Consider the following 17993-nt stretch of genomic DNA (forward strand, 5'->3'; position numbering starts at 1 on the left):
TTTCATTTACGGTTACACTATTAGACTATATTATTGCACTTGCGATTAATTAAATCCGTTATGTAAGAAAAACGTTTTTAATCTCACTTGGTTGGGATTTGCTTTCAAAACGTGATTCGAAATAGTTGCGGTATTTGTAAACAACATTTGTAAACATGTCATTGACAGCTAGAAAAAATAATCTTGATCCGAACAGCTGTTCGTTATTTCATAGAAGATTATGTGATCAAAATTGAACGAAAATTTGACAAAAATCGCACAAAACTGCATTTTTGAACGTCCGTAATTTTATTTACAAAGTAGTGAGGCTATATTTAAATCACTAAAGACACTCTCGCCAATCCAGTGAATTAAAATGACTTGGATCTTGATATGTACTCTGGCTTTCACGGAGAAGATTGCGTAAAATGCCATCTTGAGTGTTACAGACAAAGGGACAGACAGACAGACAGAAATTGAGATAAGACTCGTTTCTGCTTCTTTAATGTATAAAACGTAAAAATAACCTAAAAGTATATAATTCTGAGCAATGTACAGACAAAACTCTAATTTTATTAATATAGATTAAAATCATAAACATACCGTAACTGTAAACAATCCTACTTTGACAGTTCACATTGAGTATCGCAGCTTTTTGTTGCTTAGTTCAAATTAGCTGTTGTCATAAATGAAAAAAAGTAATAAGTTAATAGTGCTGCACCCCGTTGGTAAACCTTATAACTTTTTAATGCTATTCTATATCATAGAACCAACTTCAATAGTAGAAACAGCTGATTAAATTCTTTTAAATATGAATACTCATAAGGTTAACATGGGGAATAACAGAGCCACTGGGGCGGAGCCCTAAAGGATTTTTGAGATAAGAATAGGCCTATATGTTAATCGGGAATATGAGCTATTATCATGCCAAATTTCAGCCCAATCCGTCCAGTGGTTATTGTGTGAATGAACTTCAAACAAACAAACATACACACAAACAAACATCAAACACACAAACTTTCACATTTATAAAAAAGTATTACTATGAAATACCTATAATAATAAATCATGTCTAAAAATTTTTCAAAGATTTCCAAAAAAATGTTTGTGCGTTTTCATTAACTGTATTTTAACTTTTAAGACTCCTCAAAGAAACAAAGTTTCAAGGTTGAACAAAAAAATCTCTTTTGTAGTTAATCTTATAATATATTGTAAGCCTACTGCATCTACTCTACATGCTGTGTTTGATTGCTGTCAATAAATATATTTAGCATCAAACAAATTCTTGAAACAAATAAAAGATCCACTCTTTAAATTCTACAATGTATGTTAATTCCTAATTACCATTTCAACATAGAGAATAGTTTAAAGCAGTAATTTATTTTTTTAGAGTTATATTTTTAAATCAATATACAGTGGCAATTGTTAGGGAATAAACAATAATTTTTATTCATTATTAAGTGTAAACAGTTAGGTGTCATATCAATATAGTTTACATTGTACATCAGCTGATAGTCTAGACCTCATGATCAGGTAGGCTGTGACACTGTGACATCACTATCATGATGACAACATCCAGGGCCCGGAGGGGGGGTGGAAGGGGGTTGTCCCCAATTTGGGGTAATGACTCCCTGCCTGGGACCACTTTGTAGATTAGATGCTTTCCCCCTGCCCCTTTACGCTGTTATGGTGTTTTCCCTATCACAAAAGCTCACACCGCGAGGTGTTTTGATTGTTGGGTTCTTTGTTTGGTATGAAGAAAATTATTTAAATTTGTATTTTTTTCATGTAAACTTTAGAATCCATTGCAATTTACAAATTTTAATTTACAAATTTACCCTTGTACAAATTTAATTGCATTTTAAAATTTTGTATGTAAAATTTAATTTAAAATTTTTAAATTTATTTACTGTAAGTTCTAAATGGTGTTTTGCACAAGAATATTTGTGGTGGCCATAAAATAAAACTTATATAGTATAAACCGTGTTTGAGTTATTTAAGAAACACAAAATTGTAAATGGCCACTATTTTGTTTTATGAATTTGGAAAATTGTCATAATCTTTTTGTAGCTTTGTCTAGTTGTCATGAATGTTTCTGCAAAGTTTCAAATTGTTTTTTTTTTTTTTTTTGTGAAAAAAATGGTGGTTGTGTGAGTAACTAAGGACTTTTGGACAATTTAAATATGATATTTAGATATGTTTCTTAAACAGAAACAATGCCCTAAAATATTGGTATTTCCAGGACACCCTGTACATATAGATTTATACATGTGTCCTTGAACGTGATAACTTGACGTGATAACGCCTTCAGACCTTGAATATAATCAGACTAAAATTAAATTACTGATCAAACTATAAAATAATTTTCAAACTTGACTACTGCACTTCTAGATTTCTTTTAAACAATGTACCTTGACTACCAAAGTAGTCTAAAGGTTCAACAGTGAATAAGTGAAACTGTAGGCCTAATGTTTATTTTACCCGAATGACAAGGAATATCAAGATGGATTGCTGGTGAGGACAGGACAATAGAGGGTGGGGAAGGGGGGGACAATTCATGCACCACCACCTCAGAGAGAGCTTTCCTCCCCTTGTAGAGAAACTGACAATTGAGGGGCCCAAATCACTGCCACTATAATTTTCCCAAATTGTGATTTCTCTATATACACGATTGAGCAGGATTTTTTCAAATATTTCACCGATGTTTTGTTGAAGTAGAAGAATGGAAAAATTACAATCAGCGCTTGCATTGTTAAAACAGATTGGAGTTGAAAAAATCAAGTTCAAGAATGTCTTGTCACAAGGGTAGAAATTATTTGGAAACAACGTTGTAGGGGAAAGGTTACATTTTGGAATGGTATTTTTTTTTAACATTGGCAAGGCTTTGTTAATTTTTTGCTTTGTGATATTCAAAAAATTAAATAGGTTTTATCAAATTATTAGTACATTGACATTAAGAAATCAACATAGTTGGGTAAATACGCAAAAATAGTCAATGATTACAACTAATAGAACTCAAATGCATCATTTAATAATCAAATCATCCATACAATAGTACTCTTCATCAATTATAAAGTTAGAGACTTCCTTTTTAAATGTTTCAATTGATTGCGTTGTTTTGTTATTATTGTAGGATAGTTTATTATACATTTCCCCCTTATAAACTGTAGCAGATTTTCAAATTAGGTAAGTTTGTGAATGGACAATTGCAAATGTGTTGATACCTAGTTGGGTAGTCGTCAATGTGGTCATCATTAAACAAATTAGATTTAAAAGGAAAAAAAATTATGGATGGTGAAGTTAGTAGATTTAGTTATTTAAATCATGAGATTTATTCCTTTTAATTATAAACTATTACTGGCATTACAAGTTCATCATGCTGCAATTTTTGGGAAATTACTAGTGAAGAAGATTTTGACTGAATTTTTCGTAGCCACTGATATTACATGTATTTACTATGGGGTCCACACATTAGATGGCTATGCTATATAATGCCAACATTGTAGTCTAAATCAGAATTTGACAAGTAACTCTGCCAAAAGGCTCTGCAAATTTGTTTATCGCTGAATTTGTTGTTACCTCTGATGCTCAATTGTGTGACCTTTTTTCTGGATACAGTACTAAGGTTATGAGTATGACTGGTAGTTCAGTTACAAATGTCCATCTCCTTGTTTTGTTTCAGCTACACCGTGTCCGTGGGAGTGGTAGACAAGTTGGCCCTGTACTGTAGTAGTGTCAGAGACTCTGTAGAAGACAACATGCCAGCGTCACAGTTCCTTCACAGCGCCATCCGACTGCTCACCATGCTAGCTCAGGCCAAGTGAGTAATTGAAAAACTCTCATGTTGTGTCATTGTACTTTGCAACCCTGGTTTGTTGCCCCATTTGGTATATTGAGGATTAACAACCTATTATGTAAATAAACATTTTCAATGGTGTGTTTGACAATATGTAGTCATGTATTTTTAGAAAAAAAAAAATCTTCTCGTTGTATTTGTCTTATTGTTTCTAGCTAATGATACGCAACATTTTAAATTACAATTGGTAGTATTAACTATGGATGTATATAATAGTGAATTAACACAATGAATACAGAGAAGTATCATTTCACAATGCAACCCTTGCACAATTTAATTTCTCCTTAAATTTATTAGGTAAGCTACTGTTAGAAAGCACATAAACCGACTTATAATTTATTTTGTATCTGATGACACAAACTGATAAGTGAGTCTAAGTTGGGCGCGGCGCGCGGCTCGAGTTCATTGCAAAGTTACGCGACGAGCGGCAGCAGACAATTATATTAGTCGTCATTCAATATCAAGTAGCAAGTGAAACAATGTAGCACAGTTTGCTCAGTGTTGCCAACTAATGAGCTGACTGAGTGTTGCGCGGTTGGTAGCGCTGCTGTACATAATTGGTGGTGACAGCAGGAGATGATACTGCGAATTCGCTACGTACCATCACGTTTAATTAGTCAGTCTGAGTTAATTACTGAAGGGTTGGAGTTTCTAATCTGGCACAGTCTCTCTTTATTTACTCAGCAATCGCTTAATTGTTTATTTTTTGCCCCTGTTTGCGCCCACACGGTCCACATCAAATGTGACATTCTGTTGCAAAGTCCAACAAATCAACAGAGTACCCCGTCCGTTTGTGCGTTCATTCCGGTTTGTTTGTTTCACTGCGGTTTTCGGCCGGAGTTAATTAGTTTTCACACTCGAGTGGTTTTGTTCAAATTTATTGGGTGAACTCACATAGTTTTAAACATCTCATTTTAAAATTGTTTAACAGTTTAAACATTTTATTAATTGTGAACTATGATTTTTCTAGCAATACACTTTAAGTATGCTTATAAAAAAGTCAACCGACAGTTATTTCTGTAACTTGTGAGTACAGGAATATTAGGAGTGAATTAAAATTACAATTACATAGCGTCACATTTTTGTTAGCGAGGGGGGGGGTAGTTTTTCAGTCGCAGGCAAGGCTCTATATTGGTATTTGGTATTGGGTTCTATATATTGGTTAGTTGTCAAATATTTTGTAAAGTACGTTTCACCTATGGGTATGAGTATGCCGCATCCTCTAAATTCAGGCACTAAAACTATTGAAATGTTATTTAGTACTTTTAAAGGTTTTTGTTAATCTTGGCTGCAATATTTGCTTAGGTGCCCTCTAGTGAAGGGAGACCCCACTCAGCTAGTGGCCACTCTGAGGGTAACAGAGCTGGTGGGAGGAGTGTCTATGATGTATGGCATGTTGCTACATCAAGGTGCCCCACTCTCTTCTCCCCCAGCACTATCACAGAAGACTGTGTGGCTCACACAGGCAACACTTCACCTGCTCAAAGCTGTGGCTCAATTGGATCTGAACATGTTCCAGGTTAGAACAGAGCTATAATTTTAGTGTCGGCTTGAGTTTTACTTTTTTGGTTAGTTACTAAAAATAGTTGAATTTGCTAAAACGGATTTTCAAACCTAAATGTATAAAATAACAATTTTTATTTTTGGTTGTTTTAAAAAATTGCAATATGGCCAACAAATTTCAAATCTCACTTAGGGGATTTTGCAATTTTAAAATAGCAACAAAGGATCTTAAAGTCTGAAAATTGAACATTTAAAAAAAAAATTTCAGTTAGTAGGTATTAACAAATTCTGGATTATTTTGTGATGAAAACTACCCACGATTTAAGAGAAATAGTGATACAGTACCATCTCAATTTTATTGAATGAAAAATTTGCAAGAAAAGCCATTTTAAAAACTATAGCACCAGACTTTTTTTATGTCACACACATTCTAGGCTGCTAGGCACCAGCCTGGAATCGTTTTATACATTATTTCAGGCTAGGCCTAGAGGTTTGAAGTATTATCAGTTAGATAAAACCCATTGGTGGTTGGTGCAATTTGAGCTCAGGACCTCGGGGACTTAAGTCCCAAGCTTTATCACTAGACCAGCTAGCTTCCCAAGCTATGTCACCAGACTGAACAAGAGGGTTATGTTGTCACTGTGATTGCAAGATGAGATACAGAAAGTACCGCAACTACAATTCCTTTTACTATTATGCAGAGTGTGCTGGGAGCCGAAGGTATTTCACTGCAGCTTCGTCACATTGCCAGCTACCTGTTGTGGTACTGCTGTCACCCCAGGGCTGAGGACAATGTTAGTCAGGAGGACTGGCTAGACTCTACCAGGGAATTGCTTCACCAGGTCATCGAGGTCGTTGGATACTTCGCAGTCAACCATTACGACAACCAGGTGAGACGGTTGTGAGATTTGGATCTATATTTTCTAAAAACCTGGCTGATTCGATTCATAGAATTTTGAGGTATCATTATAGTGTGCTACAGTATAAAATGATCCTGGGGGAGCGAGCTGGCGTAGTGGTTAGAGCGCGGGACTTCAGTCCCTGAGGTCCCGGGTTCGATCCCTGCCAAGTCACCAATGGATTTTATCTAAGTGATAATGCCGCAACCCCTAGGTTTAGCCTGAAGTAATGTAAAAACAATCCCAGGCTCGTGCCTAGCTGTCCTAGGACAAAAAAAAGTATAAAATTATACTATCTGCCTTAGTTGAGGTTTCTGTGATATAGACTAGTTCAGGCTCAGAAAACATACTACTATAACCCAGAGTGCCAACCGCATGGTAAAAAGCATTAAGTACTTTGTGGGATTCTGGGTTATAGTAGTATGTTTTCTTAGGTTCAGGTGACAAAAAGATACTGTAGTTCATCTTATTAGTTTGACTTAATTAAAAAGTAAATTGTAACAGGATTTACAGTCATTTACATTAGCCCACTCTGTCGGTGATTCAGTTCAGCTAAGTGTATTTTTAATCCCAAAGTGGCCATAACTTTGAATTGGGGGGCTTCTAGTTCTATCAAAAGTCAAAGGTTTTTGTCAAACCTTACGACCAGAATAACTCGTAACCCCCCCCTGTGAACAATAGTGTCAGTGTTAGACATTGTTTCTCCTTCTTTGAAATATCACCATCGTCTCTACCACCATTGTTCTAAGCCGTAGGTCATGGTATCTGAGTGAACTGGGAGGGTAACATTGTTGACAGTTCACCGAGTTCAGCTATCATTGTAAAATGTCACTGTTTCATGGGGAGTTCAGCTATCATTGTAAAATGTCACTGTTTCATGGGGTACCTTATCCAAGAATTCTGCTGTTGTAATTTGTTGTATGTTCCTGAAATTTCTCCAATTTTTATTTACCTTATTCATTGTTTGCTTCATGCTATTTTGCATATAACGGTTAGAAACGTCTTGTATGGATTCAAAGATGATTTGACATTCATACTGAAATCATATAGTAGGATAAATATCCATATTTTAATAATTGGCCACCAAATTGACTGAAAAAGTGAAAAATCCAACTAAACATTGTGCTTTAAAAAATATTGTTTGAGAAGAATATTACACACTACAGTATAAAAAGAGAGGTTTTCTTGTGTGAACATTAATTTAGCTGCCGCAACGTAGGATGTAAATGACAGATGGATCTTGGGCCAGTAAAAGAGATTGATGACAGCCATATTGATTCTGACAGCTGCTTTATATTAATATATCACCTGTATGGACCATTTTTAAACAGGATACGTAAAAAAAATGTATCTTCATTCTAAAATTTTCATAAAATACATGAAAAAATATATATCCATTGTTTCAAAAATGGTCGACATTTTCCAAAATGGTAGCCAGGTTTAAAATGAGAATAATCTGTGTTTTATCGTATTTTTAGAATGTAGATGCGATGCAATTTTAAAACTTGCTTATTCTTTGCATTTTCTCTCTAAACTTATTCGTTTAGTAGCTATGGGATACAGAATGAACATCGCAATTTTAGGGAAGAAATGTCAAGAAAAAAAACGTTTTAAAATTGCATTCACAATATTAAATAATGGTCAAACCAGTTCTTACCAAGAGACATATAGTAAAAGCTTCATCCCTAAATGAGAAATGCACTTAAACATTTTTGTGGAATAAATTACTGTGTATGTCTATTCTCAACAATGATTGCAGATGATGCTACAGTCGGGTCACATGCCTACCGTGATGCAGCAACTGTGCAGTTTACCCTTCAGTTACTACACTGACCCCTCACTGTCCTGTCATCTACTGCCTACACTACTGGCCTGTTGTCATGGCAACCTGGAGAACAAGGCTATACTGGAACAGGAGCTCTCCTACCAGGTAGATTGTTATCTTTTATTTTATTTTAGAGTTCTTGTAAGGTGTGCTCAAAGAATGCTGTAAGTTGGGAGGGGGTTGAACTGCGTGTATACAACTACATTCAGTTTTCTTTGCAATATCGTACATTTTCTGGTCACCTCAAAAACATAGTGGAGTACCTGAATAGTATTTTTTTGCGGTCACATATTTGAAACCAATTTCCATGAACAAGCGAGCCGGTGAAAGACGGTGCATGGCAACCGAGTCAGGCAAATTGCGTACACATTAATAAGGGCAACTAAACAACATGGGCAATGAATGACTAAACAATCTTGTCCGTGCCTTAACCTAACCCAACCTGATTATTTGTCTTGCAAACTGAAAACTATCCCTTAGCCCTCTGTGTATAAATGGGAGATGTTTTTTTAACAGCTGTGGAGTTTCAAATTTTTTTTTCAAAATTTTCCAAAAAAAAACAAAAAACGTTTCCTAATCCGAAATGGGCCCGGTCCCAACCATTTCGGACTAACGGGACTCTACTGTATCAAGTTAATTATGCGAACCGCATTATGCGGTGCATAACCCCCAGACCCAGTGTAAAGTTAAACATTTTAAGTTCTTGATTGAAAATGATCAGTATCATAATGTTGGTTCATTGCCATTATTGTAGCGCAATCTATAAGTCGAAACAGTCGTTCACAGAGCTCAGTAACCCTTTAACTCGCCTCTCTTTGAACACATCTTTTTGGGCACTGTTTTAGTTTTTTTAGCGAATTTCCCATATAGGGAATAAGCTATTACCGTAGTACTCATGGTAAGACCTGGACCCGGGACCGATTTTTTTCTTCGTTTTGAGGTCCCTAGAGGCCAAAAACACCATCCGTTCAAATTCATATATATATATATATATTTATATATATATATGTGTCCGTTAGCGCGATAACTCGAGCAAAAATGATCCGATTTTGATGAAATTTGCTACAAACGTGTAAACCTACGTTTATTCGAACGAGTTCGGAACCAGCATGATCGGACCATGGGAACAGGGGTTTATGGGGGCTTTTATGGGGTAAAAATGGGTTTTTCCTATTTTTGACACAAAAAATATAAAATTTTGAAATTTCTTTCCAAACTATTTTGTAGAGCTTAAAAAGACAAATAATTTAGTATATTGAAGCGTTATAATGCGCCTAATGGTTACGGAGAAAATTCCAAAAAATTGTTAATTTAAAATTCCCATGTTATTCTTATGGAGAATAAGTAAACCGTTGTAGTGTGCTTGTTTATTAACATATTTTGCCCAAATTTGGAAAATGTTTTTATTTCTTACTAACTATTAACATTTTACATAAAAAAACACTTTTACCCTCCCTGTTGCAGCAAACCTAAGTATGTGTTAAACTGATTCTATTTAAATAGGGAATAAATGTGATATTTTTAAGGAGACATTTTAGTCTAAATCCAATCAGGCAAATGGAAATTCGCTTAGTCTGCAGGTTTGCTGCGGCGGGGGTATTAAAAAGATGTCCTTTATCAATTTTTGCTTTTATTAAAAATAAAATGTTACACCTGAAATAAATTAACTAAATCACAAAAATCCAAAAAAATCCTCTATTTATGAGACATTTAAAATTTCAAGAAGAAATTTTTAAGAGTAGATATTCTAAATAAAACTATTATTTCAAATAAATTCTAAAAAAATTTTTAATTAATTTATTTTAGAAAATGTATGCAATAGCGTACCTCAATTCAGAAGAAAAGAGTCACTCATTATCCCGCGACTCTCCGATAAGGATTGATGATCAGATGAGGCTGCGACTACTGTCCTAGCTGCTGACATTGACTTTGTCCTGAACTACTGTCAAGGCTAAAAACATTGACTTGTCAATCACTCTTGTTTGGATTCAGTTTCTTTGCTGCGATTTCGCCAACAAAACTATGGTGTATTAGACATTTTTATTTATTAATCTTTGCAATTAGAGAAAATAGAAAAAGTTAACGATACTTGACTCACACTGTAAAAATAAATTACTACATCATCTGGTTATTTAAAGAAGTGATTAATGCATAAGAGAGCCAAAAAGAGTGACAAATTTCATGAATCATGCAGATTATTTTGACTTTGATTAATCATCACTGCATGATAATTATTTATAGTTAGGTACATACATAGTGGATGAACATAAAGCATATCATTCAGGGTATACAGGCATATCTCTGTATCAATTGGATGGTTTAGAATTTTTTAATTACCTTGATAAAAAAAAATACTGTAACGAAAATGTTTTTGTTTTGTATTTCTAGAAGTTGCCTCAACCATTTTATTCCTCTGGTGTTTAAGTTTGAAGCTATTAGTTCTTTCCAGAATATGACTAAGTCAATAAATTGCTTTTTATGTTGGCTTTAAAAAAATTAAAAATTTATTAATTACAAGAGTAAACAGCAAAAAATTCCAAATGGAAATAGTAACTCAAAAGGTATTCATTTAACTCTATAGAAATTTTACAGCATTCAATTCTTATCGAACCATTTCCATATGGTCTACTCTACACTATTACAGTAAAGAGATCTCTATACTCTATTAATAAAAAAACAACAACTTTTAAAATCATTAGACTGATACAGGTTTTAATTGACAGTTAACAGGTCTCATTTTACGTTGCTTTCCATACCATTTCTTAAAATCCCTGATGTTATTTAAAATAAAGTAGTATTTGAGGATTTTTGTAAATATAGCTGGCTTATCTGAATAGGAAAGTATTCACTCTGGCACAAGAAATACAAAACCTCATGACAAACACTCAATTTAGAACTAAACTGTCATTGACAAATTTGGTTAAGTTGTTAAGACAATTAAAATGTTGTTGTTTTATTGTATAGTGTTTTTAGTTTCTTGTGCCAAAACGACTCTCTCCCATTCAGGTAAGCCAGCTACCCTCACAAAAATCCTTTAAACCTAGGCTCTTGTGCTTTATTACATTCATGACCTCTTAACCTTGAGCAAACTAGTTTAGAAATTTAACAACAAACTAATTTCCCAAACAAAGGTTAGTTAAACTTTGAAAAAATTAGTTGTATGAGGTATTGAAACTATACCTAACATATTATAAACTAATATTTCTTCAGTATTTTCAATACATACAACTTCTCTTGACATTTTGATTGGATGTATTTCAACATAGGTTTTATAGATGCAATGTTTACGAGTGCAATTGTAGCTGGGATGGTTGGGTGTTGGCCAAACTGTGTGCCAAATACTATCCTTATCTGTAAGAAACGATTCGTTGCAGCACACTTAATTAGTGATTTATAATTTTGTTTTGTCTCGCCTTTTTTACACATTATTTCAGACTAGGCATAGTCTTGTGGCATTATCACATAGGTAAAAACCATTAGTGAATGTCAGGATTTGAGCCCAGGACCTAGGATTGTATAGCTGTGCTCTAACTCTAGACCAGCTCTTTTCCCAGTGACTTAAAAATACTTTTTAGTCAAGGTAATGTTTTCTTGAGATTCATCCTGTACCTCTCTCCCCCTATAAATAGTATGGAGAGAGTGTATTGTTTTCGTCAACATTTCCGAGTTGAAGTTTCGAGTGGATATATCTGTTTTGGGTCCCCCTGAACGCAAAAAAGTTGTTAAGTGATGTCTGTATGTGTGTCATAGTCTGTATGTGTGGGTGTGTACAGAGCCTTAGACTACATCTGTGGGGTATTTTTTTTAACTTTTTTGAAATTTAGATTTTTAATAGTGATTTTTCCATTAAAAAAACAAAAAATCAAATTTTCTCAAAAAATGCCCAACAATTTTGATAATAATTTAGTATGTTTTAGTGCTTTTAACTCGATCAATGTCAAAATTGTGATTCAAAAGTTATTGCAACTTTTGTGATTTTCCCATGAATAATCAATAATCCCATATACCACAATAAGGGCGGTTGACAAGCTAATGGGAGAAAGTACAATCAGATTGCTGATAAGCCTTCAAATTCAGTTTAAATGAAATCTATTAGGTGTTAATGGTGTTACCCTGATATAAAGTTGTGGTTAACTGTGGATTTGGTGTACTAGTGTATGGAGCGAGCTGGTCTTGTGGTAGAGCTCATGAATTCAGAGCCAGAGGTCCCAGGTTCAAATCCTTGCAATCACCAATACGTTTTATCTATGTGATATTATCACGACCCTCTAGAACTAGTCTGAATTAATGTGTAAACACAGTTCTGTGCTAGAACCTAGTGTCCTAGGACGTGAAGGTGAGGCATAAAAATAGTCTATTAGAGTAAGGTGTAAGGTTGTTCTGATTTTAGCGAATTTCCCATATAGGGAATAAGGAATAAGCTATTACCGTAGTACTCATGGTAAGACCTCGACGCGGGACCGATTTTTTTTCGTTTTGAGGTCCCTAGAGGCCAAAAACACCATCCGGTAAAATTTATATATATATATATATATATATATTTATAAATAAATATATATATGTGTGTGTTTGTTAGCACGATAACTCGAGCAAAAATGATCCGATTTTTATGAAATTTGGTACAAACATGTAAACCTACGTTTATTCGAACGAGTTCGCAATCCAGCATGATCGGACCATGGGAACGGGGTTTTATGGGGTGAAAATAGGTTTTTCCCTTTTTTGACCCAAAAAACATAAAATTTCTTTCCAAGCCATTTTGTAGAGCTTAAAAAAACAAATAATTTAGTATATTGAAGCATTGTTATGCGCCTAATGGTTACGGAGAAAATTCCAAAAAATTGTAAATTTAAAATTCCCATGTTATTCTTATGGAGAATAAGTAAACTGTTGTAGTTTGCTTGTTTATGAACATATTTTGATCAAATTTGGATAATGTTTTTATTTCTTACTAACTATTAACATTTTACAAAAAAGAAAACAGTATTACCCTCCCTGATGCAGCAAACCTAAGTACTTGTTAAACTAATTCTATTTAAATAGGGAATAAATGTTATATTTTTAAGTAGACATTTCAGTGTAAATCCAATCAGTCAAATGGAAATTCGCTTAGTCTGCAGGTTTGCTGCGGCGGGGGTATTTTATTTAGAGATTGCAGTAGGTCTTCATTCTTTTATTTTAAACTCCCCCCCCCCATAAGCCATACTCCTACATTTTTCTGGTAAATTTCCTTCACCATGGTTTTTAGAGGTGGATTTAATATTTCAAGTATTCACAGTATTGATTCAAGTGATTCAACATCAATATTTTAAGTTTTTTTTTCAGATTGCAGAGGTTTATTTTAAATTCCCAAGCTATAAAACAAAAGTAAAAAATATTTCCAATCAATGAAATATTGAAACATTGGAAATATGCAGAAAAAGAACAATTGAAACACGAAGTATTTCTCTTTTTGGCTTAGTAATAACATAAATAATTCCCACCAACACTTTACAAAATTTATCGGTGATGTCAACTCTACTTGAGACACGCCAGTGCAGGTATAACGTTGTTAGGAACCTTTTATCCGCAGTTTCCCCGGCGAGTGTGCAAGTGTCGGAACACGTAATATTGTTATCTCAGGTGTTTGCGACGTCCATATGATCTAGTTAGCTGTGTCTGTCTTGTACTTGTGTTTCATTGTCCAAGCCTTCCGACGTGTACTGTTTTATGATTGTTTTAGTAGTTGGTAAAGAATGATGAAAATTGGAAAAAATGTAGGTCTATTGTGATTTCACGTTTGTTGCCTCTTCTTAAGGGAAACATTTTTTTTGAGTGAGTTATTAAAATTATATTATTTTAAACCAATTATTTTGTTTTTGTGTATAAATAATATAGATTGGTATTTTTAAAGTTTTCAAAATAAATACCCAAGATTTCTTGTTTATATATTTTGGTAATGGTACTTTTCAAACACCACTGGGTATGTTTTCCGTTTACAGAACACAAAATACTTCAAAAATAGAACCAAAAGTACATGTTTGTAATTTTAATTATTTAGTTAAATGGATTACACTAATCATTACTGTTGTAGTGATTAGTGATTTTTAATTCTCGAAATACGGTTATTTTTATAAGTCTATAAATAAAGTTATGAATAAAGTCTATAAATAAGTTATAAGTCTTTTTATAAGAACAAAAACTCCAACACATGAGTAAATTTAATTTTCCAAATGTTTCCAATATATGTTGACAATTCAAATCTCTCTAGCGATTGTTCTAGAAATGACATGCAGCACAATAGTCTTTAGCATTTATTTGCGACCAGCAGAATGACATCAATTAACCACCACTCGACTGATTAATTGCCAACGGACTGTTAGCAGTGGTGAAATAATCACATTCATCACTCTACCTACCATCATTACCTGATTGGTTGTCCGTTTTTACTAATTATGTTGTTACGGACAAATGTAAATTGATAAAGCACACTTGCGGAGTTTCATCAATTAGGTTTGTGGAGCATTGGCAATAGACCATATTAATTAGCTGTTGCACCAAGGACAAGTTTTTTATTAGTAATTTCAACCCTCTTAAAACAAAATACCTCTAAAAACAAATTAAGCAGCAAACCTTCTAAGCAAATTTAATTTTGTCTGATATAAATATCGGTGAGAAAAAATCTGAAATTGACTGACGGATGCCGGCAGAGCGACTGACAGAATTGTGTCGGATGAGTGTAGATAGCGCAATAGAAAATCCGGTAGAGAATATTTTTTTACTTTTGCCGTGACTGGTGTGACTGTTATGTGACGTGCCAGAACTGATATGTGTGAATCGACCTTTCCTCATGCTTTACATTGGGAAGAGAATTTGAAAGAGAATAATGCTTTTCTTTAGGTCTGCAGTATGAAATAGTTACATGTCTATTATTCATTAAAAAACAAAACTTAATTTGACCACTTAGCGTATTCAAATAGTTTTCTTTGATCTCAAATAAGGGGTTTAAATTCCCTAGCAAACCATTACAGTGATTAATTGGTGCTGATTTGTGTATAAAAATACTGTAAAGGTTCTCTATGAATTAATATAAAATGATGAACTTACTTTCAAAACCCTACTTATATTTGAATTAAATGGATCCAAAATAATACAAAAAATATATCTTTGTGTAGCAATACCCTTATTCTTACATGTAGCTTGTTAAATAAATTACATTAAAAATTGTGATCAAAATGCTATAAATCTTGTATTACCTTTCTTTCAATAAACATCAATAAACCCTCTTCTTACCAAATAGAAATAACACAAAAATTTCCTCTTATAAGCTGCAATAAAATATGTTGTTACCAAATAACAAAAAAAGTGTAACTAAAGCACCACCAAAAACTGTTTTAAGTAAATAAACTTAACTGTATCAACCGGCTTTTCCATTTAGTTAATTAATTTATGTAAACTTTGGAAGCACGTAACCCTTTGGAAATTGGGCTGTGGGGCTGAGCCCTTAGGGAGTTTCTCAAACCAATACTTTTTGGCAAATTTGCTAAGCGTCATTTTGTTGTGCCATATGCCTTTATTTTTATTTTTAATGGTCATAAACGATGACCACCAATTTGACTGTATAGGCTGGTATCGACAGTGCGAGGCTGCTCGCTGTGAATGCCTTGCCACCTCAGTAAGGGAAATTCGCTAACTATCAATGTTTAAAATATGATTTTGTTTCAGCTCGTAGAAGACTGTAGACATTCTGAAGCCACCAAAGCCAACCCTTTGGTTCAGCTTGTGAAATAAGTCAATGACCTCTGTAAAGGTGGCTTACTAACCCGTTTTTGATAAACCACGGGTTGTACTTATAAGGCTGTGTATTGCAAGACAGCAATTGCAATTATTTATTTTTCTAGTCTTTTTTTATTGTATTTTTGTTATTGGAAAACTTTTTTACCTCTTGTTAGTATTATTAATTGTATTCATACCTCAAAGTTAGCTGCAATAAAATTTATAAGCAACCTGCATTCATAAGAACAGCATTGCACGCTGCTTTGAGTTTGTTCTGTCTTTTTATACTTCCTTTAACTTAACTAACCACAGCAAACTGTATGAGTTTTGGAGAATGCTGTCAAGGCATGGAAAGTAAAAGAAAAATACTATTTAATATATATTACTCATTTTCAATAGATTTTGCATACAACCATTATTTAAAGATATAAGGTTTTGTTTTTGTTTTAGTCAATGGTGTTAATTAGGTTTGTTACTTTTGCACATCACTTCAAATATACAGGGTGGTAAAAAAGTCCCAGGACAGTTAAATATTTTAAAAAATAATGTAGATAGAGCTACAATACTTGGTACAAAGTTACAGGGCATAAAACTCTATTACAACACATATTCAGTGATCCAATAACTCTTCAGGGGGACGGCCCACAAGGAGTCGGAAGAAAATCTTAAATGGAAGCATAGGTCAATATGCACATCAAATTAAAGGTCTTTTAATACAATGCCGCAAACCGCACTTCAAAAGGTTGATCCTGCGCAAAATGGCAGATGTTCAAAGATTTCTTGAATCCGCCATTTTGAATCTTTGAACGACTGCCATTTTTTACTCAGGCATTCTTTTGAGCTTGAATTTACGGCATCGTAATCTACTAGTGAAGACCTTTAATTTTATGTGCATATCGACCTATGCTTACGTTAACAATTTTCTTCCAATTCCTAGGGCTGTGCCCCCTGAGGAGTAAGCGTATAATAGCAATGTAAATTAAATGAATCTTTTAAAAACTGTCATTTTGCGGAGGATCAACCTTTTGAAGTACGGTTTGCGGCATTGTATTCTACTAAAAAAGATCTTTAATTTGATGTGCATATTGACCTATGCTTCCATTTAAGATTTTCTTCAGACTCCTTGTGGGCCGTCCCCATGAAGAGTTATTGGATCACTGAATATGTGTTAAAATAGAGTTTTATGCCCTGTAACTTTGTACCAAGTATTGTAGCTCTATCTGCATTATTTTTTTAAATATTTAACTGTCCTGGGACATTTTTACCACCCTGTATAATTTAAAAGCAACAATTACTTTTCCACAATTTGTATGAGTTTTTTTTTCAAACAGAATATTGTCCCACAAGTTTTTTTACACGTTCGATATATTTGTTCATGGAGATATATTTATTATTTCCACACACTATTTCAAGCATTCCCAATAATCTGATAAGGCTGTTTGTTGTTGTAGATCTAAAGTTAAAATTAAATCTTGTGATAATGTATATAGTAACACGCTAACGAAAGTTTACTATTTTTTATTCATATGCAACTAGCATTTAGTCATATTATACCACTAGATATATATTTAAATAAATAATGTTTTTGCAATATAGTGTCTTGAATTTCCCCCTTATAATGTTTTCCCTCTTTTCTTAATATGTTTGCCTATGAAATGAATTTGTTATATTTTTATGTAGTATTTGAACTATCTTAAAATACCCCAAAATATTCTTAATTATATGGATTAACTGTTTAACATTTACAAAATTTCACTCTTTCCATTCTGTTAATAACTACTATATTTCCAGAACATTCGATTTTTTATGATTTATATTTCTAAAATGCATAATATAATTGGCTACCTATCTATTATAACTTGTTATGTTGTATTTTTTATTTAGTAGGTTTTAAGTGTTAAAAACCAAATGAAAAAATTGAATAAAAGACTTTTCTTGCCAATGTAAAATGAGAAGCCCAATTTTATGTGTTAAATGTTTGATAACACACGAGTGCGCTCAAGTTGACCAAAAGTTTCTCTATTATTTTTGGAACAATTTTACAGTGTTTGTTTTGATGTTTTGGATAAATATAAACGGAAAAGGAGTAATTAAAACAGATTTTGTTATTTATAATTGTTTAAGAAACAGTAACATAACAGAATAGAATAATAGAAGACACCAATACTTTCTACAT

The 17993-nt window shown here is 33.5% G+C and overlaps 1 protein-coding gene across 1 annotated transcript in view; it reads left to right on the forward strand.

Moving 5' to 3' along the window:
- Positions 1-16352, forward strand: part of LOC128996454 (S phase cyclin A-associated protein in the endoplasmic reticulum) — a 57291-nt gene extending 40939 nt beyond the window's left edge. Inside the window, exons 24-28 of the mRNA XM_054421794.1 lie at positions 3662-3799; positions 5141-5354; positions 6040-6228; positions 7997-8167; positions 15767-16352. Of these exons, the coding sequence (XP_054277769.1) occupies positions 3662-3799; positions 5141-5354; positions 6040-6228; positions 7997-8167; positions 15767-15832 (778 nt within the window). The 3' untranslated portion in view covers positions 15833-16352. The remainder of the gene's footprint in view (positions 1-3661; positions 3800-5140; positions 5355-6039; positions 6229-7996; positions 8168-15766) is intronic.
- Positions 16353-17993: the final 1641 nt, after the last annotated feature.

This window comes from Macrosteles quadrilineatus, unplaced genomic scaffold, assembly GCF_028750875.1.
Source record: "Macrosteles quadrilineatus isolate MER2022 unplaced genomic scaffold, UCM_ALF_1.0 Scaffold_6__1_contigs__length_79288215, whole genome shotgun sequence".
Taxonomy (NCBI): domain Eukaryota; kingdom Metazoa; phylum Arthropoda; class Insecta; order Hemiptera; family Cicadellidae; genus Macrosteles; species Macrosteles quadrilineatus.